Below are 27,509 nucleotides of genomic sequence, written 5' to 3'. Positions count from 1 at the left end.
CAATCAAGTTTTTTCATAAAACTTCAAACTGAGGCTTTGTCTGCTCAACTTTTCTCAACTCAGCTGCTCGCTGTCAGTCAGTGGGGGTCTCGATTACTTCTGCTGCCAGGCTAGGCTTGCTGGGAACTGAAGTTCAAAGCAGCAAATCTTGCTTTATTGATAAAGAGACGTATTTATTTCCCAAGAACATATCTTCATCTACACGTACACACTCCAGGTTTCTATCATTTCATACACAGAAAAACTAGTTTTTTGTATGCTTATTGGTTCACTTTAACTAACACACACACACACACACACACAAACAAAAGGACTACAGCATCTTCTTATAGCTTTTATTTTTATTTTTTTGTTGAGTGGAATTTCTTTGAAGGGAATGTAATTTATGTTGTCCCCTTCTAAATATGACATTGTAGAGTTGAATATGAAGAAATAAAAAGACAGGACCTTGAAAAATCTGTCATATGAGAGTATATTTCAATGTCACAAGCCAAACTTGGTAGAATAAGTCACTACAGCTGAACCAACAGAGCATTAAGACAGAGCGGGTTTGCCTCTCAGTACACTGCTTCACGTAACCTGTTCTACTGTTATTGTGAGCCCCGTGTCCTCAGTGGTGCGACACCAAACAGAACCCCCTTCCTTCCCCTGTGACTAATAATTTAAAAACATTCAATGGTATCACTTCTTTTAATTGTCTGCACTTCGAATAGATAAAAACACAATACCATCAAAAATAGAGAATGGTCAAGAAAACCTCATTTTAAAAAAAAAAGAAAAAAGTAGGAAAAAGAAAGGAGAAAATGGAATGACACATCTTTGTCTGTGTAAGCATGTCCATGGGAAAGAAAAAGGGAAAATAAAAGTGTACATTCCTAATCATGCAATATACAAATTTTAATCTAACAGTATGCACAGAATGATCAGTATTAGGACAGCGTGTGATTAGAGAAGTCGTTTCTCAGATTCATGGATATCATTTTCAGGAACAGGGCGCACGTACATAATTATTTTCTAATGACGTTCCTGAAAAACAGCTGATCACCTCTGATTTCAGACTCTACTACTGAAGATCTAGTGGAATGGCTGACTTGACCTTCAGGCCACAGACATCATTATCATATTTCTTATCTACAATAGCAGACAGATGTGAGAGAGGAGGGCCTTACCAGTATATATGAACAGAGACGCTACCAAGTCTTTTTTTCCTTTCAGTCTTGCTACTACAAGGATTAGTTGAAGTGGACGGGGTGGTTGCTTTGAACGTGAATGATCCAAATGAAGACATCAAATAAAGTTCAGCAGGAAGTCGGGTGTTGTGTTTTCTTTAAAGACTCTCGTAACACACACATACACACAAAAAGTGGCAAGGCAGTTTCTGGAGGGAAAAAGAAACATGAGGGGATTTATACGGGTGGGTCAGCTGGCCTATTCTGTGATGCATGAGAGGGAGACGGGCGCAAATATTTCACATGAGGACAGACAAAAACTGCACTGCTGACAGAGGCGATGCTTCCTTACTGTGGAAGCCGTGTTGATTAATACTGACTCAGAGGGCGCCTCGAGCCACTGACCAGTTAACAGTGTCCACTTAGTAGTAAACGAGTTTTAGCAACCTCATATGCAGACCAGCAGTTTTAAAAGAAACAGTACAGGCAGGTTGAGAGTATAAGTGTGGTGTCCTTTAACTTGTCACAGGTTGTCTTTTTTCCCCCCTACAGAGGACAGTGATGTCACAGAGGACAGCTCTTTACGTCAGATTATTTCGTGAACACGTTGGCCAAGTGACAACCTGCCTTCAGACAAAGAACAGCATCCTGCTTTACAATATTATTACATCTTCTATACAATAACTAAACCATCCATGTGTGGTAGAACACAGGTGGCTTTGTCAGGTGTAATAGAAATCTCACATTGCACTGGATTCGCAAAAGGAATGATATGTTCAAAGTCCTTGGGGGAGGGTCAATCTGCAGTTTAGCACTGTTAGATCAGTGCACTCAGGGGAGAGGTGGGGGCTCTACAAGACTTATGAAGTGCTGGAGTAGGTCAGACTGCAGGGCTAAGGCACAGAGCAAAACTACTGAACTACTGTACAATCACCCGTAGAGACAAGGATTCGCTTCAACTAAACACCAGCAGATCTGCTCTGAGCCTCGCCAATAGGCAAGTAGGGCAAAAGCACCCCGATACAAGTTTAAAACCCATGCCTTATTTGTAGCTTTGGTTTCACCTCTGCTCTCCTCTCACTGCACTTGCCCAGTGTCTGGTCTTCTCCAGGCACCAGGTCAGTGGTGGGTGAGCAGGTTATGACGCCCATCTAGTCCGAAAAAAGAGTCAATCACCTGATTTATCTTTTTTCCAGGCCTACACAGATGAGCAGCACACACAGATTTTAGTGAGCAGTAAAGAAGGAGATTAGATGAAGGCGCAGTCAGGTTTCAGACAAAGACAAAGAAAGAAAGAAAAAGAAAAGACAAAACAACAAAAACAAACCAAAGACAAAAACTTCAAAACAGTAAAAATACAATTCAACTATTAACAGCAAAAGTCCAGTTGTCAACATTACATGACGCGAACGTCACAGATTGAATTCCCGACAGAGTGGAGGGCGGAAAGAGACGCAGGAAAGAGCAGAGGATGCCAGGCGTCCAGAAACAGGAGCTCAGAGTCGGGGTGCAACAGGGCGGCTGTTTGAAAACTAGGAAGTAAAAATGAAAATTACACTGCAGAGAAGATGAAGCATGTACACAATGAGTCTGTAAAACAACATCAAGTGTGAGGAAGTGACCACAGAGTGCAAAGAGGGGCAAAGTGTGGGGCGCTGGAGAAGCAGAGAAGGGGAAAGAAATCTTGCAAATCTGCGGACTAATAAATAGGGCGATACTGGAGGTGCCAGTCGCAGTGTTTCGTAACGAGATTATGTTGTGTTTCAGTGAGGGAGGGGCGGGATGGAGCGGTAGGGTGGAGGGTGGGGTGGGGGTGGGGGTGGGGCACCCTTCGGCTGTCAGACACAATCAGCACTGAGAGAAGGTCTGCTTGATCTCATCCAGCACATTCCCAAGCAGCGTTGGCTCGTCACATTTAGCGTCAATGGACACAGTCTGACCAGACTGGGAGAGAGAGGGGGAGAGAAGTGGGGGACAATGTCAGTGTCACCACCTGAAAACTCTTTTCATCTTCTGTTTTACTGAGTTATGTTATTTTCGCTTACAGTTTTGACCAGCAGACAGACATGGTGACCCTGGATAGACCTGCTGTACATGGAGGCACAGGAGTCGATTCTCTCCACAACTAATCAAAGACGAGAAAGAAGCACAATCACAGAAATGCAGCGCATCAGAATTAATGTCAAAATTACCCAGCATTAGTATACTTTTCAAATATTCCCCTCTGATGATTGTAATTTCTCTTTGTAATTTCCTGCATGTGAAGTAGCACAGGTTTCAGGTCCCCCCCAAAAAAGTGATAACGTAAAGGTACCAGAAAAGTGGTGGTGGAAGCAGATCCTGGCCAGAAGGTGATGGAAGGGCATGTTAACTCCCTCCAGTCTGACAGAGCTGCTCTTCAGATCTCCCGACTCCAGCAACTTTGCAAACGCATCACTGAGAGAGCAAAAGAACAAAAAGAAGTCGATTTTAGATTTCTCCATTACTGACAAAGATTCAACAGATCTGACAGATTTTAATGGTTCTTGATCTTTTTAATTTAAAATTTCACACAAGCTCCATCTTAAAAGAAGTGCAAGTGAAATTTACTGATATTTATTCTTCCTCAAAGATGGCCATTTTCTACTGCCATGCTTAAACCACAGACTCACCACTCAGTCTACAAACTCTCCCACTCCAAAGATTTCTATCTGGAAACACTTTGAGAGGAGTTTCAACAGCTTCTTTAAAAAGTTTAAATGACTCACTGAAACTCTGATATGACTGAAGGAGTGGCATAACCAACCTGTAACAAGGAGTAGTGATCAGGTAGGAGGTGCAGGTAAAGTGCAGTTTGAAATCCAGTTTCTCATGAGTGGAGGAGTCCTCGTTCTGTGGGAATGGAGCAAAACGGCACATTAATAAAAAAAAAAAAACAACCCAAAAAACACCTGTTTGATTCCTTCATAGGTCTCGGAATTAACTCATCTGCTACTACGCCAACTTGAGTATTACAAATACAAAAGATTAATTAATTAAGCCACAGGTTTAATATTAACGTATGAAAAATCCCATCAATTTTGTCTGCGTTTCATTTCTTTTTAGTATACACGGCACTTGTGTGCTTTTCCTACTAACCTTTACAATAAAGGTGAGGGTTCCCTTCAGCTTCTGCGGCATTACGATGCTCTGCACAGTGAAGACAAATCGTGCTTCATTGGACACTCCTACAAGAAAAACAGAAGCTCTCAGCATCAAATTATGGAACTCAACAACTTTAAAAACTCATATAATACAGTTTAAGTTGCTGCTTGAATCATCTGTAACTCAGTAAAAAGGATGGACATTTATTCTGAAAAGCCCCTCTACAATTACCAGGAAAATGCTTGTTTTATTTTTTTTTTTAGTAAGCCAATATTATAGCAAAGGATAAGTATGATGCCCATTTCCAACCCCATATTTTCCATCTTGGGTTATGCTAGACTAGCTTCACATGGTTTAAGTAATACTAATTTATCTTATACTGGGCCTCAGATAATAATCTGCCTGAAAAAAAAGAAACAAACAAAACCCTTTCAGCTCAATTCAACCTCAGTTTAAGCTACTTACTTCTGATTGGATGCCCCTCCAAAATATGAATAATAAAGATTTAAGGGGGGGCTATGGGCCTTTTAATTCACAGTCGTGGATGAATCGATTCATACACGGGTTTTCATTAGATAATAACTGACCAGGGGGAAGCTGGAAGGGGACGGTGAGGCCATCATGTGGACCTGATCCTTCTGGCCTCTGCAGCTTGGAGTTCAGAGAGTCCAGCACATTGAACTCCATGGATTTGAGGAAGCTGTCACTCTTATTTTCAAAGATGACAGACACTACCACCTGACTGCCATCCTGTAGGTTCCCCTGGATGTCACACACCTTACGGGGAAGAGAGAAAACAAGGAAAGTGATAAACGTGGATTTTGGAACAGTGAATTACGGTCTCATCTTTCCTCTCTTTACACAGTGTTAACAAGGCAAATCAGAGTCATTACCCAGATCCAGAGCACACATCACCATTTCCAAGAAGTGAACACAAGGAGATAATCACAAGGACAGAATCATTCTCAGAAACTGAGCGCCGCTGCGCTAGAGAAACATAAATTAGTCTGCCCAAGGAGGAAGGCCGGTAAAGAGCAACGAGACCAGAGAGAAACACATCTAGGACAAAACTATAACCAATACCTGATCACCATCCTCCATCATCTTTAAAGAGAGGAAGAGAAAAAGAAAAATCTGTATATGATAGGGTTTTTTTGTTTTTTAACCAATTACTCCACATGCTGGATCTTGGAAACAACAACGTTTCTCTTTCTCAGCATCTAGAAAGAAATGTGTGCTATAATGTAGCAAGAAAATGATTTTATTTATTGTCTTACTAAAGTCAACAGAAGAACCCAACATGTCTAAATAAAGTAGAATATTTATCACAATCTGGTTCACTTGGTGCATTTTAATTAACAATGCAAACAATTAGATTGGAGAAGGCGTGAGGAGCTTTGGATGCTAAAAATTAAATTGGAGAATTAAATGTTTTCATGGCCAAAATGAGACCGGAATTATTTTAACAAATTGAGAGCAAAACAAATTTCCAAAGCCTGGCATCGCAGTCATCATCACTCACCATCTTGATGTAGGAGTTCTCAGCCAGCAGGCAGTAATTGGACATGGGCTGAAAGGAGAGAAGAGCTCAGGTCAGAGGACGCATTCTCAGTCACTAAGCATGCTAACTAGGCAACAGGAGCTCCTACCTAGCTGCTGTATAACAAGGAAGGCAGTGTGTGTTGGCAGCATTAAGTGGGTTTACCCAGTGGAGCTCAGATGAATGATGATAAATTATACTGCCTACATGCGGCTTTGAGTTATTCGTGTCTTTGAGGTCAGTAAGCTTTTGTTTGTCTGTTTTTAATCCCAGAGGAATGACACTAGGATGCCAATTTGATTTTTACTTCACTCATATCGTCTCTACTTTAACATCCACCAAATGCTAAAACCAAAGAGTGCTGTACATAATGTTTTGTTGTACATATCAATATGGTATTGTACATACCTATACATCTATATCATCAATTCCTCATGTATATACTGTATAGTAACCAGTTATCCATCCCCAGTTTAGTAAATATTTTATTCCAAGATCTTAGCGCACTGCACATTTAAATATGCTATACAAATTGCTATTGTCTGTGTCATGCTTTTATCAGTAATGTTTCTTATCTATTCTGTTAAGTAAATTGAGAGCAACGAAAAAACGAATGAGCCCCATTCTTTGTACGTGTACATTTTGCTGTACCGATTCTGATTTAGGAATCATAACCCATAGTTTACAAATTAAAAATAATGATTGGTTAAGTTTAACGTTGTGGTTGTTCAACACTGACTGGCAGAGGCTCCTCCTCTTCGACAGTGCCATTCTGCACCGACTCCTCTCCACCTCCATCGCTGTGGTGGTGATGGTGATGATGTTTCTTTTTCTTTTTCTTCTCCTTCTCTTCCTTCTCTTTTTTCTGCTTCTTCTTCTTGTGTTTGGAGGACTTCTATAAACAAAAACCCAAAGAGGGAGATGGAGATAAATTTCCTGAATCAAATGTTTATTCGCCATTGAGTGAAATTCTAATGAAAATAAAACACGAAGTGTCAGAATTACTCCCCCAGAGCCCACAGAAATTGGCAGGTCTGCGACACATCGTTCACACAAATGTATCAGAATTAGAGTTGCCAATTCTCCGAGTCCAGTCGGGGTTATTGTGAACTGGAATCTCGAGCAGTGCCGTCAAACTTTGCTCCTTCCAACTATTGCCTCGTCAGCGTTAACTCACACTCTCCTCCGTCTCGGTGTCTTTGGGCTCATCGGGCTCAGAGTCGGCCGCTGTGCCAGCAGGCGCCTCGGGCACGGGGGCTGCTTCTGCTGCTGCTACTGTTGCTGCTTCCTGTTCAGATACACCAGCACGCCACCAAATAAAACACACAAACAAGAACAACCACAGCGTTTAACACATGCAAAACTTTCTACCACTTCTGTGTTGACAGAGGTAAGTGAGGTCAGTGAGTTCACTCAGTCATTCATAAGAGAAGTCATTCATGATCACCTGCAACCTACTGAGCTGAGTGACACCACACACAAACATCAGATACAATGAGCCAAGAGTGTTGCATGGAAGAATGCTAAACATGAACATATCATGTTTGTATGTACCTCTACACCTACAGCAGTTTTGCTGTACAACTGCTGGATCCACTGCACTAACCAGCTACACTGGGTGCTGCTCGAAGGCTAAATATATGCAACAGTATGATCTGGGACGCTGGTGTGACAGCCAGAACAAAAACAAGCGTTCCACGAAGACATCGATGCATATTACTGGGGCAGCTTTAACTCTTGGGCTGACAGTTCAAATGGTTAATAACAGAAATGCCCAAAGGGAAAGTTAAAAGGCCTGACAGATCTGAGTGTACAGTCATGACGGAGCCAAACAAAATCTTTGCTCTCATCTGGGTTACATGTATAGCTAAGGAAACAGTGTGCCTGTTATTCAGTCTTTTCATCGAACAGTCAGGATGAGATAGTGGAGCAACTGAATAGCTTAGCTTATTTAAACAAGCTGGAAATGGTGTGAGAGTGGTGTCCTGGTATGACCACAGGCCACACAGAGTTAATTTAAAACAGCTGAGAAAGTAATTTTTCTATTATTTTTTTTAATGAAAGAAAAATATAGGGAAGTATTCAGTTTAATGGGTGCCTCTCACGGGTTTCTTGTTGAGTTTTTCTTACCAAAAAAACATATAGCCTGTATCCCGAAGGCCTCACATGAGTTGCTTTCAGCTTTGGATTAGCTAGCAGTGTTAATCTCTATGCATGCATTCTTATGCAACACAGTCATCAAAAAGTCTGTTAGTAAAGGTGAAGTTTAGCAACTGATTTGGGAACTTCTACTTGGTTTTCAAACAGAAACAAAGATAAGCCCCACACTGCTATCATGGAAGAAGGGATAATGGAGAGTGGATAGTGTGCTCATACAGTGGTGACGTAAGAGGAAAGGACTCTAGGCTAATTTCCGGGAAGCCATTTACCCCTCTTCTACCACTGCTGTGCTGGTGTCCAACCCAAAATCATGAAAAGCTATCCCAGCAATAACTGTTAGCTGAAGCTCACATATCCTGTCTATCACTAAAATGACCCCAGCTTCTGTTTGGAGTCTTTTTTTGTGTGTGTGTGTACTGGATGTTTCACACCAGCATGGGTACCAGGACCACACTGGTTTAAAAGACGTATTAGTGACATTTAGTCCATTGTCACTTCTTCAAAAATAAAGAAATCAATAAATAAAAATCACAAAAAACCAAAAACCAAATAATAACGGTAATAGCACCCGCTTTGACATCATGGCCGACACAACACAAGGCAAGAAGAAGTGCGAGACAAATACAGATACATACTGTGTACACACACATGCTAGAAAGCAGAAGGGTGCTGGAAAATGAGAGAATATAGTGTCGTGAGCCCTGTGAAAGAGAGGCAGTGTCAAAAGATGCGGAGGGGAGGGAAAAAAAAGGAACAACTCAAGGGCAACAGAGACAGAATGTATGGTTACACCAATGTCTGAGGCAGGTTGATTAAAAACTGTGTCATGAAACTGAACAGATGTGGGCAGGACAGGGTGAGAGAGACAGAGAGAGAGAGAGAAAGAGGGGCATGACTCAACCTGGGTGTTAGAGGGCACTGGAGCATTTGAGAGCCAGAAATCCAGGTCCGAAACCTAAAAGAGGAAGGGAGGGAGAGGAGCGCGAGGAGGTGAGAGGGGTGAGGGCCAAACAGGTTCTGTGTCTTACTACTATTCATGAAAATGGATACAGAGAATACACTGTCCTGTTTCATGAATAAATCAAGTATTTGGCAAGAGACTGCACAGTCGGCTACGAGGAAACTGATACTTGATCGCTATAGGCGATTGAAAGACAGGCTGGGAAAAAGCAATGGAAGCGCCGAGTTAATGAACATGATAAAACGTGTCTGCTTGCATTTAATCATTTGACAGAATTTGTGGAGCACTCCTTAAGGTATCCTTTAAGCCATTTTAAATATAATTTCATAGATCTGGTAATTAAAACCAGTGTTTGGATGTTAGATACAAACTGCGGCGCTGCGTAGGAAACATCCTTGGTCCAACATGTTATAAAGGCGTACCTCAGCACTAGTTGAAGTGGGCTGTGCTTCCACCTCCTTCGTTTCTTCCGATTGGACCACAGGCTCCTCTGCCTGACCTCCAAGAAGATCCTCCTCCTTTTCTTCATGTTTGTGTTTTTTCTTCTTCTTCTCTTCTTTGCTCTTCTGTGAAAACAGGAGAATATATTCCAGTCAGTGTCAGTCGGGTTAAGAAATGCAAACACTGAGTCATCAAATTGTCACGGGGCAGCTGACAGCGCAGTGCTGTTCTCCCCTCGCTCTGAGCGCTCCGTGAATCTGACTTACGACCAGAAGGTGGGGAATGTTTCCAGCATCTTAACCTCACCTTCCTATCCCTCTCTTTATCCTTCTTCTTGTCCCTCTTTTCTTTGCTGCTCTTCTTCTTGGGCTCCTGTGGCGTGGCATTTTCTGCCTCTCCATCCTCAGCCGGGCTTTTTGGAGCCCCTGCTGCACGATGTGACCTGACCGGTAGCTTCTCGCTGTCTGCAAGCGGCCTGCACAAAAAAAACATACAGATACATATTTTAACTCTGCACAGATAAGGACTTGGGAGGTGATTTTGATCCTCCTGGGCTACATCATCTGAAAGATGCATTCCTTGAGTATTAATTGTTAAAGGTGAACAAGGCATGTAGGGTGCAGCAATCCACAATTCTCAAGCACATGTTCTGCACTGTGAAGCAGCCAGGTCTCATTCAAAGCACAAGTCATTCCTCTAGCAGAACTCCACACGGTCGATCTATCCTAATAACGTCCTCCATACTGCAGTGATGAGAGCTGGTAAACTTATTTCCTAAAAGCCGGAAATTAGGAGTTAGTAGCGTGCACTATAGCCCCCTGTTGGAAAATCTTTATATATAATATAAAATCTAATATAGATATTATACAAAACCATGCTGTGTCATCCGTCTCCAATTTAAGTAAATTTTCTTTTTTGGCTTTATTCTTTCAGCTTTAGATTCCTAGAATTAAGTAATCTTGCTTTTGTGGTGCCATTTTTCTTTTAGAATTACAATCCAAAAGAAACAAATTCACATGTGGAAGTCTAAGTAAACATTAATTTATAAGACCAAAACTGTTTACAGCCTGTCCTGCATTATCTCATCAACACATTATTAAAACGATCCACATTCTGTCGTTGGCTTAAGGCCACATCTTTTTCCACTGAGGGCAGGCAAAGCGTATCCACTCAAAAACAGCTGGAGACAGTCTGAAGGCATGCCAAGTCTACTAAACTCAGCTGAGCAGATCTAAGAGAAAAGAATTACACTATTGCGTCGAACCCCTGGGATAGGTTTCTAAAAGCATGTTGATGCCGATGCCCAGTACAAGAAAAAGAAGAGCCAAAATGCTTTTAGGAAACTATTCTGGGAATTTAAAGGGTGAAAGATTAAGTCATGAGAACATCAGCAGCCAGATCTTACTTTCTTTCTTTCTAGGAAATCATTTTGTTTCCTTTTCTTTAAGGACAGATAAATCAGAACTGCTTGTTCAGAAACAGAGATGCTGATATTTTCAAGAACATAAAAAAAAAAAAGAAAAGAAAAAAAAGAAGAAGCAGCAATTTTAAGAGAGGCGGGATACTGCAATATCATTATGCATCACTAGGTCAAACTCTACAACTAAAGAACAGATCGAAGGGAAGAAGAGCAAAAAGAGGAAGTGGACATTACAAGCTTCAGATAGGTAAGGAACAGACAGCTATATTAGTTGAAAAGAGCAGGACAGCTACTTGGAAAGCAAGACAGAGAGAAAGACAAAGGTGACCTGTGCACAGTCAGAGGTCAGGTCCTATGGCTGGGGTGCTACTCACCTGCGCGCAGTTGTTTCCAATAAGCTGCCCACACAAAGAGGCAGTAATGGGTGTGTGTAGGCACAGAAAAGAGGAAGCAGAAAGCAGAACGCCATAAGGAGGAGTGCGAGGAGGGAGAGGCCCGGTCACACTGGCTTTAATGCTGTGACTGGAAAGCTTCAGGAATAAATGCTAAAACTACACTTTCATGAAATGTTTGGCGAGCGACACAATTTTCATCTCTCTGCCTCAGTACAACAAAACAACAGGTTTGAAACGAAAGAATTAAAATGCAATTTTTAGGTTAAATTTGGAGGATTTAAGAAAAATATTAGCATTGTATAAAAATGACAAAGGCCACTGTGGTCAAAGTCCTCCATTTTCATCAACTCAAATATAATTGGACAACTTGACATAATTGCAGGGAATCAAAGTTTATGGCTTTTTATTTTTTTTAAAGACGTTTTTGGCTAATCATGTGTCTACATTGTGGAGATTAGTGTCTTGCCTGGATGCTGTGATGTGGTTTTTCTTTACCATGGAAAGCATCCTGCGATCATCCACCACTGCTGACTTAAATCGCGGCCTGGGCCATGTTTGTGACCTCACAGGTGCTTCATTTTTTTCTGAATGTTCCAAAATGCTGATTTGGCCACTTCTTATGTTCCCACACTCTCTCTAATAAATTTGTTTTATTTGTGCACCCTAAGTTTGGCTTGATTCATTTGAAACAAGATCCCCTTTGATAACGGCATTTGCATTTGAATGAACTGCTTCCAAATGCAAACGCTACACTTGGAATCGACTGCAAACCTTTTACATGCTCAATAAAAAAAAAAAAAACAGCCTAAATCTGTCCACAAAACAGCCCCAGATGACACAGGACTGTAAATAAGCTACATCTTGCTGTTGATACAATATCTTTGTTCAGCCACTTGAATTTAACCTCAAAGTCTGCTTTTCAGTTTGACTTTGATAGATGCCTTTCAAATGGCTCTCTGTTGAACTCACTATTCAGTTATTTTCTGACCTAACTGTATTTCAAACTAGAAATCCTCCAGCTTTAAAACAAGGTACACAACACAAACAACAACTTTGGGCGGAAAATCTTAAATTTCAGTGCCTGGCAGATTAGTTTAGATATAAAACTGATGACTTCAGCATCTTCAAAATCATCAGTTAAAGTGATGAAGGTCGAACACATGTAAAATAAAACTCACTTGTCCAGGTCAATGTCCAGGGCTTTGTGAGGGTCATTGGGGTCTTTGTCATCATCATCGCTGGGTAAGGCATTCTGTAGGAGAATGAATAAAACAAGAGATTAGCTGAGCTACTGACTTCCAGTGATCTTTGTGATGATACAGTAAAAATATATTTATAAAAAAGTGAGTGAAAATGATTTTCCTTGAACATGTCAGTGTAAAATAATTAACATTAACTAAATTCAATAATAAAGTCATAAAACTTTCAACACTACATAGAAAGAAGGACCAGGCGGAAAAAGAAGGTTTCAACAACAACTTACAGAATGTTTTAAATTTAGTATTTGTATAAAGTCTTCTTCCATTGATGTCACCACGTGCCTACCTCTGGCATCTCCTCTGTAACAATGTCAACCACATGTGCAGGTGTGATGTCCTCCTCGCTCTCTGGGCCTGAGTCGTGTTTCTTCCCTCGCCCGCTGCGTTTTTCTTTCCTCTTCTTCTTCTCCTTCTTCTTTTTCTCTGCTCTCTCTTTCTGCCGACGCTCCTCCTCTAGTTTAACGTATTGGTCAGACATAGGCAGACCTGTGGGGCGGGAGGGCAAGTTGTAGCTAAGGGTAACGTTGATAATTTTCAGTATATGAATAGAAAAATTGTGACACAACAGTATGTTTTCAAGTAAGGCTGCACTTAGATTCAGGTGAAGTTATGATAGTGATATTGGGGTTCCTTTTTTTAGTTTTTGTAGTAATACAAGGATTGCGTGTCCCACCTGGGACTTTGAGAGGCACGCTGAGATCAATCTGCACAACTGGGATGTGTTCCACTCCTGGAGTTTCCTGGTACACCTACACATAAAAGAGTTCATTTCAAAAAGGTTTTTGCCATACATGAGCCTAACTACTTTTCCTCAATACCCTGTGCAGTGAAAATGACTACCAACACAAAGTAATTACTGAAGACAGGTGAGCATACCTTCTGAGAAGATGGAGAGGCCTTGATGTAGAATGGGTTGTTGGCTTGCTCCTGCTTTCTGGCTTCTCTCCTCTGGTAGTGGAAACAAGATATATAATATGAATTCATGAACAGCCTACGTCACTTATAGCACGAGCTGGGATCCAAAGGGGAAGCCAGATTTACTAACTGCGAGTCTGAGGAGGTTAATATTGATTCTGAATCAATGGCAACATTAATAAACAGTCACAGAACATTTTATCACATACGTTACCGTTCTTTTTTTGTTTGTTTGTTTGTTGTTGTTTTTTTAAATCAGTGATGAAAAAACCCTGAAGGTTTTGGCATATAACAACATTTAAAGTGATGTACCGAAGCATTAAATAATAGTCTGTCACTTTCTAAAACTAAGATCAAACATTACATTGTACAATTCTGCTTCAAAGTCTTGATGCGTGTCTATGACTACTACAGATCAGAAGAAGCGCACACGGTGGGATTTCCTACTGTTGGAATTAGTGCTTACAGGACCGGATTTGTCCAATCTGCAGACAGTTTCCTCCCCAACCTCAAACCTCTGTCTTTGGTGGCAGAAGAGCCACACTCGGAACAAAATTAATTCAGACACGAAAAGTTCTGTCAGAGGCGAAGATGGAAAACCAAATGTCAATTTCCCCTGATAAAGAAAGCACAAGTCCAACCGGTTTTAAGGCTTTTTTAAGGAAAAACATATCCATCTGCTGAGGTGGCATTAACATCTCTCTTCCTCTTTTCCTCCATGATCACTTTAAACCATACTCTACTCTTTCTATTAGTCAGCATTTTGTAAAAGAAAACGGTATTTAAAAAAAAACCCCCCAAAAAAACACCAAAAATGATGAAACTTTTACAAATCCTGTCCATTAAAACAACAACGAAAAAGTCAGAGTCGTGTACCGTTTTTGTTCTATGTTCCATCAGTTAAAATTGAGAAGTTGCTTTGAAACCATTTCTTACCACTACTCATGGTGGCAATTTTTACAGCTGACATTATAAAAATTTCAGTAACAACACAAAAAGCTCAAACATTTCAAACCTCAAATGTTACAAGCTAAAACAAATAAAACAAATTTCCACATAGAGTTCTGTACCATAACTGCTCTTTGCAGTTTATCAATGATACAAAGACCAACCTACGCACCCTTGCCAGCTCTTTCTCGTCCACCTCTGTGTGACGGGGGCGTGAGTGTTTGGGCTCCTCCTTGGTAAAAATAGCCTTGGGTTGCTCATCCTCAGACTCGCTTTCAGAAGGAGGCTCATTGATCCAAGCATCCAGGTCCAGCCTACACACACAAACATGGTTGTTGTATTCCATTATGAAAAACTCAAAAGCAGACACATGCAGCATAAATGCCGAAACGTTTTAGTTACTCTTGCTGCTACGCCTCAAAGGTGAGAAACAAAAACACTGCATTTTAAGCAAAAAGATTATAAACTGTAAAAATATGTGATATTGCAGTTTTGTTTTGTTTATCTCATGTGCTGAGACAACGTACCCTTCAGGAACAGGCACTTTCTTCTGTGCCTTCGGAGCTACAGGATTGAGTTCTCCAGCGAACAACGCGCTGACTTCTTCTGCTACTTCTACATCCTTCTGCTGCAGTTTCTGGATGTACTTAACTAGCTGCAGGATGCAGGACGCCTGAGGACAAAAGGAGAGGCACTTTAGATTGCAGGTATTTATCCGATTTGTATGCAGTAGGTAACCTTGTAATCTGTGAAGCATTAAAGGTCAGGTTCTATAAGGACTCTGGCTCTTTCAGTCCTCATTTATCTTACCCTCTCCTGCACCTCAAGGTTAGCGCTCTGGACAAACAGTGGTAGCCTGTCTATCATCAGCTGGCTGGTTTCCTGTGCAGCTGTGCTGTCTGTGTTCCCCTCTTGGTTCTTTAGGATGGTGGCAAACAGCTTGGCTGCATTCTGCACATATACAGCCTGGATGTGACCGGGTAAGGTCGCGACCTTAGGACGCAGCATGGCCTCCAAAGTCTGCACGGGATTCTCCAGGTGTCTAAAACGAGGGGAAGATTTCTCTTTTTTCAGGCTTGGAACTCTCAACCCTCAGGAAGGTTCCCAAACAGATACAGCACTATGGTGTTTGTGTTACACACATTTGTGACTGTGCAAAATAAATACACACAACACACTACATATTATATGACTGCATTAACTCTGTCCTGAATCATCTGTTCTGACAGAGTAAAACAGTATTTGCTCTGCCCGGAGGAGATGCAGAAACTAATGTGAAGACACACGTGCTCGGATGCGTCAGTCTCTTTTGTTTGCCAAACCTTTAGCGTCAGGCAGAGAGTTTAAATACACCAACCATACTGACTACTTCTAATGACTTACTCTGAGAATTCCCCACAGATCCAGGCTGCAGCGTACAACACTTCACAGATGCCGTTTCTCTGCATGTTGCCTGTCAGCAGGTGGGCGTTGTCCAGCAGGGTAGCCATCTGGGCAACGGCAAAGGCCCGGATGGCTTTGACTCGTATGGCCACATCCAGCATCTGAGAGGCAATGAGGTGGCCGTGCCGTGTGCCCTCTAATCGGGTCAGCTCTACTAGGATACTAATGTACCTGTTAGGCAGACATGGAGAGGGGGTGTATATAACTACAACAAGTAGCAAATGTCAAGCAAACTGACACACCTCAGAGTGAAGCAGGTAAGTAAACTAACCATTCAAAGTTGGTGATATACTGGTAGTTGCTCTGACTGCAGATGTCAATGATCTTTGTGAGCAGTTCATCTCTGTAGGTGGTTCCTTCTGCTTTGTCTACATGTATCATCAGCTTCTTCACGATCTCCATCAAGTTTTTCTTGGACACCTGCAGAGAGCAGAACCCACAAGTGACCATAGAGAATTATTACTTTACTAGATCAAACAGCACCATTTGCAGAGTTTTATAGTTGGCAGTAACAGCTTAAGGCATCTATTGTACTTAACACTTTAGTGTGTGAGTGCTAGCAAAGCCATTTTATTACACCCAGTTAAAGCAAAGTAGTTACAACGAAAGTTCTGTTTTTTGTATTGCATTGCACCGTATTCTTTAGACTAGACTGAAACAAGCATAATCTGGATCTAAAAATATTCAACATTAGTTTTCATGAACAATGAATAAAACAAAAGTCAAAAGTTTGGCTGCATACCATGCCATAGAGCAAGTCCAGAGCTCTCAGACGGATGGACTCATCCTTGTCATCCAGACACTGGAGAATGAGGTCTTTATGAGACTGCACCGACTTGGGGTGGGTCTTCAGGATCTTCGACATCGCCAGCAGGCCCAAATACTTCACTACAGAAATACGCAAACACACACTACCTCAGTGTACTTAAAAAGGGACATACAACACGTTACCGAGTATATTTTATTCACCTTGCTATATGCCATCACTCTTAAACCGGATTAGCTTTACATTACTGTGACTGTAGTAATAATCATATGTATGTAATAATTATAATACACTACGAACTCTTTCTATGTTCATCTTCACTTCGCTAATCTATAAAATAAATAAATAAATAAATAAAATAAATCACACGGCAAAAACAAAACTAAATCAAAACAGGAAAGAAACATAAAAACACACAAAAAGATGGAAAGGACACACAAACACACACACGGGACAACACACACTGGGACACAGTCTTGTTTTGCTTTATCCTTTCTCATACCCCTGGCAGCTCATCCCAACCAACTCTCCCCCCCCCCAAAAAAAACACTTAAAAAAAAAAAAATCTGCTGAGTCATGACTTTTCTCAGTCATCTGACCTGACGGGGACCAATTGCTCTCAGGTTCTGTCATCAATAAAAGGGTGTTATAGTGACCTTGGATTGGCCTTGGATCAGTGAAGCTGATCACTGCAGTGCTTATATTAGAGAAGTGACCACTGATGTGGACTTACAGTGGACGTTCAGGGATGTGTTGAACAAGAAAAGGCTACGCAGATTTTTGAAACTTATATTTCTTTTAACATATGAGTTTTAATTGTGACCTTTTTGGTTGCTAGCATGTTGCCATGGTCACCCTTATTTTGTGTGAAAGAGGCAGAAGAAGATAAAGCACAACTTTTACTGGCATTGCATTTTTAAAGATTAATTTAAGCTCAGCAAGTATTTATCAATAATATTAATAACTATTATCATTAATACTATTATTAATGCTGCCAACCCTGACTGGTTGGCAATAATAACCCAATAATAACACATGCCTAAATGTGACTGAACCCTTAGTTACCTGCACGCCATCTAATGGCATCATCACCATAAAGTATGTGACCTAACTTTTACTCAGTCCTAATTCAACAAGTGTTCTACATGAATTTACTCAGGGCTTTTAAGTGGGCCCCGAGATTAAATACTTTACCAGTTAAGCATCGTCACAAGGGAATCGCTACATATTCACGGCTTTACTCACTGATGTTTTGGAAAGTTTTATACCCAAGTATAACTGTGAAACCAAACAGGGGCACAGCAGTGATCAATGAAAGGATAAAACATTGAACCACAGGTTCACAGTCTACTCTATTAAGGCCATGTCCACACTAATAAGTTTTCCTTTTAAAAAGCATGACTTTACGCCTTTGAGTACTCACTATTACAGTGATTTAGGACCGATATGGGAAACATTTTAGAGTGGATGTAGCCTATGACCAGGAGTCTACAATTTACTTTACACACGCACAGTTATCTACGTTTTAAGAGCCAGACAACTCGAATACCTGAATGTAGAAATCTAAACTCAAGGAGAATGTAATAACAACTTAGTATAACAAATTTAAGCCCCTCTAGAGTGAAGCAAAGAAAAATTAAAAAAATAAAATAGGGCAATTTTTTGTATATATTCTGTTGGAAACTGGGTGGATGTGACTTAAGTGCAATGGTATTCCAAGCAGGACGCCCAACTGAGAGTGAAAAGGTAGTAATGTTCGAGTTATCCAGAGTCAGGAGGTCTACGTTATTGTCGTCTAAAAGGGTGGACTGTTCCATAGTCAAAAACACGCAGACAATGAGAAAATGACACACTGCAGGCATTGACAGAGGGCTCACAGTTCTGGTCCGAGTCTTCTATCAGGATTCGCAGTTTCTGCACACAGAGCTGTGGGAGAGACAAAAAACAGAGAGGGAGAGGGGCAGATCTGTTATCACCACGGAAAACCTTTCCACACCAGGAGTTTTGTGAGACTTTCTGGCCTGTCTGATGGCTGCTGTGTTTCTACTTAAGCTATGTTGGATCAGACGGCATGCACTGTGATTCAACTGGAGTGGAAAGGGTTAAAAATCTGTGACTAAACACATGAAGATGTTGATGAAAGAGAGGAACTGAGGAGCTTACCTGGATACTAGCACTGTGGTTCGGCATCCCCGAGGACAAAGAAATCAACACTGTAATGTAGCAGAAGGAAACAATTACATCTGAATGAGAACAATTTTTTATGAGCAAGTTTAAAAAAACAAAACGAATAAAGATCAGAACACGTGAGGAAAAAGACCTCTGCTAAATCTCAAGGATGTTCAAGTGCCAGTATACAAGTTAAAATTTAACTTGTACAAATTCCACTTATTCATTCAAGCTAAGAAAATGATGTTTTAGCACACAGGAGGACTGAAAAGAGCAAATACAGATAAGACATTACACTGTATTTTTTGAAGATCAATGTATAAGCTTATTTCTCAACACAGAAGCAAAAATATACTGAAACGATGAAATAAACATGGGGCTGGGGCCACTAAGCTAAGTGAGATTTGATGTGACCCACAGAACAGCTGTACTGACCTGCAATCACAGTGTTGACACATTCATACAGCAGAGACATGGCAGAGGTACTGTGAGAGAAAAACATCAGGACGGTGAGAAGGTTTAGAATTATTATTGAGCTGTTTATCAGATCAGACTGTTTTACTGTGTATGGGAAATATAATAAAAGAGAATTTCTCTCACCTGTGGATTAGATTTGTTAGAGGTTCAATCAATTTCTTCCCCAACCGTGGCTCCAACGGTGTGAGCGCACCAAACTACAAGATACACAGAATTTCTGGATTTTGTTTGTCCACAATCACCTTTCAGAAGCTGGTACACTAAATATATAAATGTATATATTTAAATCTATTCAGTTACTAACTACTAAAATGTAAATGTAAAGTCTTACCAGCTTTATGATCTTAATGAGAACCCAGTTGTTAGTAGAGGAAGTCATGAGTTTGAAGAAAAGTGGGGCCAATGACAGGTAGTTCTTGGGATTTCTCCTGGCCAGCTCACATATGACATTTACTGCTGCTGACTGGACACCTAAAAGGAGAGAAAGTAACATCAGGGAACAAGTATTGAAAACTACAAAAGCTTAATTTCTTTAAAAGAACATTTAAAAACTATGTAGTGTGTTATTAAAGAACAAAAATGTAATGCAAAGAGTCCAATGACTGCAGTGAAACATACAAAACAAAGCATGTAATAATAAAAGAATGGAATCTGTATTGTCATCCTAACGCGATAAAAAAAAAGTGAGATATTAAATAGAGTAGATTAAGTATGAAACCACTGGCAGTCCTAGATGTGTGCTCTAAAACCAGAAGAGAGTCAGCAGTATTGTCTTGCAGTCTTGGAAGTCCTGGCTCAGTACCATACCCGAGCCTTCTTTAATCACATATTCGTTGCTGCTGAATAATTTATGAGGTTCAGTTAGGGGATCCGATGTCTTATATTGTGGACAGTCTTAATTTGTAATGCTTTCTGGAGTATATTTTATTGTAAAGGTTCTGGTGTTGCTAAGCATTAGCTGCTTCTCCACTGAGGCTTTCGACCCCTGCAAGTCCAACTGTAGTGTCTTGGATTGCAGCTGGTGACTGTATCGCTTGCTTTGCTCTGATGCCTTAGTCAGCTTAGTGGAGTGACTCACAAAACCACTTCTTCATCTGGTGCAAGCTCTACTTGCAGCTGTTGTCCAATTTGCAACAGATAACAATACAAGGACTAACATTCCCAGCTGGAGTCTGTTGGAAAGATGTGAGACTCACGGAAGCGGTAGCTGAATGACAGGCGGTGAAGTCCACCAGAATACCTATTGCTGGTACGGAAACATGAGACGAGCAGGCCAACTTTGGTAAATTTACCAAAAAGCAGAAACCTGATAATCTAGAACTCAAAGCCAAGACAAAAAGGGCTAAAAACCTCCTGTACACACCGAGACCGGGAGGAGACCTAAATCCCTCAGGAAGATGCATCAGGATCGGCACGCGGTGTAAACATCTGACAAATCAAAATGCAAGGCTCCATCTGCTGTGGTGTACCCTTGTGAATTTAGCTGAAATTATGCTTCAGCAGTGATAATGCCTTGGTAGTCCACTAGCAGTCCATGGACAGCCTGTCTGCTTGCAGAGAGTGTCTGCTGTGGATAGGGGCACTGTACAACATGTTACAACCAGTATGTGGGCGACTCTTGCTTGTTCTGTTACTGGTCCGTCAGCCAGCCGCGGAGAAAAGCAAAGTTATGACATACAAAATGATGAAGTGAAACCGAGTGTTAAAAACAATGAGAAGTATCCACTGTAGCCACTATCTGTACTTTTCATGCTGTATTTTTTGATCTTTAAATGTTTTTTCCACACACTTTCCATTTTTTCCACTCTTTCCATTCTCTGCCATCGATCCCATCCCTGTTCTGGCCCATTTCTCAACCAATCAGCATTTGACCAACACAGAGCGTCATCCATGTCAAGAACAGTGAAGTTGGCCTGAAAACCCCTTTTCGTACGCCGTCCGTGGGGAAATAAATATGCCAGTATTTGACAAAACTGCTTTAAATGTATTACACATAAAGCTGAAAGAAGCTTTATTTCCTTGTACAAAGTATCCAAAAAAAAATTGTGCTTTAGTGGTGGTGAGTCAAATTCTAGTGTTTTCTTAATCTGTACTAATTAGTAGATGAGTGTCTGTGTAAAGCACTCAGAGTTTACAGATACAGCTCACTAATCAAGCTTGCTAGCATTAGCTGAGATCTTAGCATGTCACCTTTTCATCTCAACGTTAACTCTTGGCTCAGCAATCCACAAACACAGCAGCCACCAAACAGCTGGGTTAAAATGTGACATCAAGGTGGCTTAGTCCACCATTTATATACAATGTACAGTTACTAACAACTGCACTTAAAAAAATTACTTAAAAACAGCACCTTAAAAATAATAACACTGTCCAAATTTTTCTGTATTTTCTGTATGATTTTAACCAAAAAAAGATCACGTGCCGCTCGGTTCATGTACACAGAGGCCCCAAAACTTCCAGCTGTGTCTATTAAAGTTCAGTAAAAACAAAAGGTTTGTGTACATGGGGCACAAATCGAAATTTACTAGAAAAACCAGCAAATCATCTCTCTTTTTTATGACAGGAAATTGAGAAACAAACGTTCCCTAACAGGCTGGATATATACTGTGTTTTCTGATACCTGGGTCTGGGTCCTCGAGTTTCTCCTTGAGCCTGGGAAAAGCTGGGCGCAGGGACTCGGGATACTTGAGAAACACCTTATACATGATCAACACAGCTTTTTTTCTGATGTAAGGTTTAGTATGGGACATCTGCAGTAGAAGACAGTAGACACATTTTTAAAGATTAAAAAAACAAAAGTGGAATGACAGCTTATTTGACTGTGAGGTAAATGGTAACGAGGAAAAAAAAAAAAAAGAAGAAAAAAAGAGCAGAAGTCATGTGGGTACACCTCTCGACTTACTCACCAATGTCATGATGTCATTAGCTAGGTCCCGAGCTAAATCAGGGGTCACAAAACAAGAGAGGCCAGTGAGGGCAACACCCGTGTCATACTGGTTGGGGCTGCTGAGATCCTGGGAGAAGTAGATTAAAAAAAATAGGAAGAAAAACAAAAAAGAAAAAACATTAGCTGAGGGGAAAACTAACAGTAAGGAGATATTTACAGAGTTCACAAAACATGTGCATCGCTGACCTTTCGAATTTGATTGGTTGTCAGCATGATGACATCTGTGTTCTCATGAAAGCACTGTGAGGCTGCCAGGTAGCCAATCCTCTGTAGGAAAGCAAGCAAGCATAAAGAACATATTGCTATTATATTACATTACTACAAACATTCGTCAGCCTGTTGCAGCACCACAGAGGTCCACTTATACAGCTCACTCAGCTGTGCCTACATCAATGTGTAAATTCTGGGTGTGCATGTTCCTTTCCATTTGCATTACTCTCTGTCCTGCACTTCCACGACCAATCCTGACATCCCAGACTTACCTTGTACGTGAACTTTGAGGAACTCATGACTTCAACGATGTTGAAAGCAGCCCAGCTGACGTCATAGCCCAGCATTTGAAGCTGCAACATGGAGGAGACAGACATAGATTGTGACTAAGAGGAAGAGGGGGAGCTAAGCTGCTCCGGCGAGGTACAGAGAGAGAATAATTGATTTGGGCTGAAAGCTCTCAAAGTGAATACTGATGCCGACCGCAACAAGACATCTAAATCTAAATGTGTACCTTGACTATAAATAGAGGGAGCGATTTCATTTCAACGGGAATTGGACAATATTCTCAGTAAGTGCCGCTTGCTCGACGTTTGGCTGTGAAGTGACTAATCTTAACAAAAACAAGAAACACACACTCAGCCTTGAATGTGTTTTTGTAAAAATGCACTACTTTACTTTGCTAAATAGTAGCACTTCCATTTGATCTGATGAAAGTGTAAGAGGAAACAAAGCCCCTTGATTCAGCTTGTTTCTGTTTGGGTAGAAAAGATACTATCCACAGATTTTTGTGTGGTTTTCATCTACAGTGTCACAGCCAGTCGCAATTTTCCGTTGTGTGCATGTCAACAAAATATGCCACAATATGCTAGTGGAGCTGATTTAGGACAGATGAAGGATTCATTTGTGAATTAAAATATATGCCAAGTATTCTTGCACTACAACTACATGTTGATGGTATCTGTAATAGTTGTTATAAACGAAGTCTCGTCTGTTTCGTTGTGTTTTTTAGTTTTTTCTTTGTTAATTTTAGGTGTGCTGTAAAGAAAAGTACAGCAGCATAACTTGTAACTAAGCTACAGCCCAACGGAGCCACATGGTGGGCTTATGTTGACAGCTGTATACAATAGCTCATACATATGTGTGTGTGTGAGAGTAGATCTGACAGACAAAGTCGGTGAATCAGTGGAGGGTGAGAGGTCTTACGTAGGTGAGCTTGCACACAGCATTGGCTTTGACAGCGATGTTGTCCTGCTTGAGCTCCTGTTTGATCTCATCGATGCATGTGGAGATGTACTTGGCCTGGGGGCAGACAAAGAGGAGGGCAAACAACAGACACCAGATCAGATTAGGTGGACTGATATCCAGAGAGGGAGGCTGCGAGCAGGCTGGAAAATTCTGATCTTTTTGCTGTCACTTTCCAAGACGCTAACCAAGAGCTGAATGAGCGTTTTGCCCAAGTTTAACTGCTTCTTTCTTTCTACCACTAACCTACAAGATTGTCACATGTGGCTTGATGTATGTAGGTATTTACAGGGCCAGATATAAATAAATTTTGATAAACAGTTCTGAAAATACATTCATTTTGAGCACAAAGCTCACACTCAGACTTGTGATGAATACAGAGTTGCCATTAATTTGGGACATCACACAGCAAATTAAATTCTTACACTGGAGCTGTTTGGCGTGTGGATTTATCCATTTTCAAATCTGCTAGATGTGTTTTCGGTCCACCACCCATACTAATGAACAATGAGGTCTGCATCCGCTCAGCTCTCTCTTCCACGAAAACATTATCTCAGTTATAATGACCAACGATAAAAAAAATTAAATTTAAAAAAAAAAATCCTACTCAGTGTAAAAACATTAAGAAATAATAACCATTTTTATATATCATTATTACTACAATTACACAGTTAAAGAGATCTTCAATTGTATTTATTATGTTGTAGGATGCTAGCATCAGTAGCACCATCATCTATATATCTGTTTATCAATGCATCCATCTATTTATCCACTTATCTTTAAATAAATTAGTTTTTTCCCAGAAAACCATTTCTGAATGAATGAATAACAATGAAATCTCAACTCTCACAATGACTGCTAAATCATATCAGTTCTCCTAAAATACTGGGAGCACATTTCATTCAACGGTGGAGAACAAACGGAGGTCAATTTTTATTTTTTTTTTAAATTCCAGCAACCAGTTAACCATTATAGAAAGGACCAACCTTGCTAAACAAACACATACACATATAGCTCTGTAGTGTGTGAGAGTGTGCTGGTCATGTGTGTGCAGTCATGAGACAGCACAGTGACAGGAGGTGCTGTTAGAGGGAGCGGATTGAGCTCGGCTACTCCTGCTCCTGGAGAGATTGTAGCTATCAAGAGTGAAGGCCAGGCAGGCAGAGCCTGAACACACCATCAGCAAACAGACGTACGCATATGCAGAGTGCTTCTCCATCACAATATTCTTCAGTTATCCATCCAGAACCAATTTAAATAACTGAAATAGTTGACATAAGGCCAACACAGACAACCTTCCTGCCAGTAACACATACTGGGGTGGAGATATATTTGAAGGCGTGCACTCTCCAAGAAACTAATGACTGGGCTTAGATGAAGCTAACTAGTGCTATATTTTTTAAAAATCTGATCACTATCACAAAGACAAGTAAAATTCATACTTCCAATCCTCACACCTTTATTCAATACGGCTGCTGTTCCAAAGACGTGGGAGAGACAGTGAATGAATGAACTGTGCAGAAACTTGCACAAACTCTGCACACATGTGTAAAACAAACAGCGAAACTGTGGGATGTTCGGCACACACTTCAGAATACACAGAGAGCGTATTAATATTTTATCAAACTGCCCACTGTTGACTGGGTAACCACCACCTTATCTAGGCTGCCTGGGTTGGGTTTCCACTGGTGAACAGCTCAGACTATACAGCAAAGCAAGAGATCAAACGCTAACGTCCTGGAACGACAAAACTGACCCACATGCTTGTTTTTCCATTTCCAAAAACTCGAATACAGACACAAACAGCATTTGTGTCTTAATACAAGTAATATAATGTAAAAGTAAAGTATCTATAAAACTGGTTTAGTGCTTCTAGCTGAACAATACTGAGAAGAAATCAAATCTCAAAGTAGTCTTGAGGTCAGACGTGCCACCTTGACATTTGGCATCTTCCCTACAGCAATGATGCAGGTGCGCACACACAGCAGTACAGCTTTAAGCAATCAGGGATTGTGCATCACAATAAAAGCTACTTTCAACTGCTCCATTGTTCAAAAGGGTTTGCTGTGCATGTTTGATTTGGCAGATTTTAGGTGAATAGTTCACCTAATAATGGAGCCAAAGCCAATGTAGTTTTTAAGGAAGTTAAACAAAACCCCCCAAACATATATAGTATGTAACAAACATATATGATATGGTATATATGGTATGGTATGATATATTGTATTCTGGCCAGAATATATATGGTATGTTAGAGTTATAGATAAAATAGGGATATGACGTGCTTATTGTTTGTTTATGAATTTTACAAACTAGTTAACAAGTTAAGAAAATATCTGGTGGCTGGACCCAGGATGGCAGCCTTGCCATGCACTGGTGGAAACTTGGACACATTCATAAATATGCTGCAGACAGTCCTGAGAGTTTTGTAAACAACAGAATTGGAGCATTTTGCTTGACAAACTGTGTGATGACTATTTCCGAATTACTCCAAGCATCTTGTCTGAGACAGGCCAATATCATTATCTGGCTCTACTTCATACCCACCCTGCCTTACTACTTGACATAGCATTTCACAGCATCAATATGTTTAGATGCACCCAATGCAGAGCTTATAGGAGACATAGGATGATGTGACAGATGTTAACAGATGGCTAACCCCCACACACCCTCTGAGTGCCCCTTCAAAGCAAGATGCTTTGATGAGCCTGTCATCACCCACAGAGCTGTGGCAGGGATGAGGAGATGTTTCACGGGAGCTGCTGGATGACTCATTTCGAGATTATATAAAGGCTCAGATTTAATCTGCGAATCCAGAATAGTTACAACTAGAATTTTTAGGCTAACCCTCGAAACATTAGGCCTCTCTTCACCAACTCATCACAGCATTCATTCAGAGGCCAAGTGGCTGCACAGTCAACTCAAATAAGTGACTGCATATACTTCTCGCTAAACGGGCCTGACACTAAAAGCCATTAGCTCACAATATAAATGACAAGAGCCTAATTATCTGCATATCTGGTGTGCTCTCGGTGAGTAATCTACTGGTAAACTTTAATAATCTAGAGAGCTGCTTCCTCTAACTGCCTGTTAGCTAGACTAGCTAGCTGTCAGTAACGTTGGCAGCATTTTTCTATTAAAACACGAGAAGTTGTGTTTCTACCGAGTCAGTAACAGGTCGCAACCAATAACACGTTAGTAAGCAAAGGACAGTTTACCACCCAGCCAGCAAGGCAGCAGCGTTAGCCGCTGACGATAGCGCTAGCTGTCCAGCCTACCTAACGTTAACTTACCCAGCGCTAGCCCGCTGGTCAGCGATAACGGTAACGGCACAGTGTGTGTGCCGGACTTCTAAAAAACGTTAATGAACGTAAAGCTTAAAACACCCCGGTGTCACTGTTTGCTCGTTTTACCTCATCTTCCTTGTGATTCCTGATGCCACGTACTAAATCCTGGAGATTTTTATCGAACATCCGATCGATGCTCCCTTTGACAATCTTCAAAGCCATGACTGTCTGCGACTTTGTACCGCTTCTGTCCTGCGGGGCCGAGCGCCTTGCAGAGATCTAGTGGGTGCCGACCGACGCGCTACACCGTGTCTCATCCACCCGGGTACCGTGGTGTGCTGCGGGGTCCGCTGCTGTTTACCGAGCCCGGGCAGATGAAGTTGAGGCCAGACGGGGCCGTCCTGTGCTGTGCAGAGACGCTGGCAGTGTATCGGGGTAGGAAATGGCTGACAAAATGGCGTCTAAAGTCAGCTGACTTGGAGCATTATGCGAGATTCTCATGTGGGAATCAGTTGAGTTAAAGGTCTAGTCCCCCCCCACACCCTCCTCCCCACTTAGCGTCTGTTGTGAGCCTGATGGTTTATTCTCTTAATCCTAAAAAAGTTAAACTCCACTGATATTTTAACCACCTATC

The 27,509-nt window shown here is 41.1% G+C and overlaps 1 protein-coding gene across 7 annotated transcripts; it reads right to left on the bottom strand.

The window, feature by feature from the left end:
- Positions 1-321: 321 nt before the first annotated feature.
- Positions 322-27,357, bottom strand: ap3d1 (adaptor related protein complex 3 subunit delta 1). Of its 7 annotated transcripts, none has more exons than XM_025902933.1 (35): positions 27,002-27,357; positions 23,550-23,645; positions 22,616-22,696; positions 22,320-22,400; positions 22,093-22,200; positions 21,807-21,936; positions 19,518-19,657; positions 19,310-19,383; positions 19,145-19,194; positions 18,704-18,753; positions 18,418-18,466; positions 16,517-16,662; positions 16,046-16,194; positions 15,715-15,945; positions 15,142-15,373; positions 14,859-15,004; positions 14,504-14,645; positions 13,345-13,416; positions 13,142-13,217; positions 12,755-12,954; positions 12,388-12,461; positions 11,189-11,212; positions 9,701-9,869; positions 9,376-9,519; positions 8,894-8,947; positions 7,010-7,120; positions 6,572-6,724; positions 5,815-5,862; positions 5,376-5,396; positions 4,880-5,069; positions 4,287-4,375; positions 3,955-4,040; positions 3,484-3,605; positions 3,215-3,294; positions 322-3,113 (listed from the first exon to the last, which is right to left on the bottom strand). In XM_025902933.1, exons 1-35 carry the CDS (start codon positions 27,095-27,097, stop codon positions 3,018-3,020), a joined length of 3,810 nt encoding a protein of 1,269 aa, XP_025758718.1. In that variant the 5' UTR covers positions 27,098-27,357; the 3' UTR covers positions 322-3,017. The 7 variants fall into 7 exon arrangements, with proteins under 7 accessions (XP_025758718.1, XP_025758717.1, XP_025758721.1 ...); XM_025902932.1 differs by having other exon boundaries at positions 6,572-6,727; positions 27,002-27,356; XM_025902936.1 differs by lacking the exon at positions 8,894-8,947.
- Between the last annotated feature and the right edge of the window lie 152 nt (positions 27,358-27,509).

The sequence above is a fragment of the Oreochromis niloticus genome, linkage group LG23 (assembly GCF_001858045.2).
Source record: "Oreochromis niloticus isolate F11D_XX linkage group LG23, O_niloticus_UMD_NMBU, whole genome shotgun sequence".
Classification (NCBI taxonomy): Eukaryota; Metazoa; Chordata; class Actinopteri; order Cichliformes; family Cichlidae; genus Oreochromis; species Oreochromis niloticus.
The sequence above is the reverse complement of the archived record's forward strand: the minus strand, read 5'-3'. Positions and strand labels throughout refer to the sequence as shown.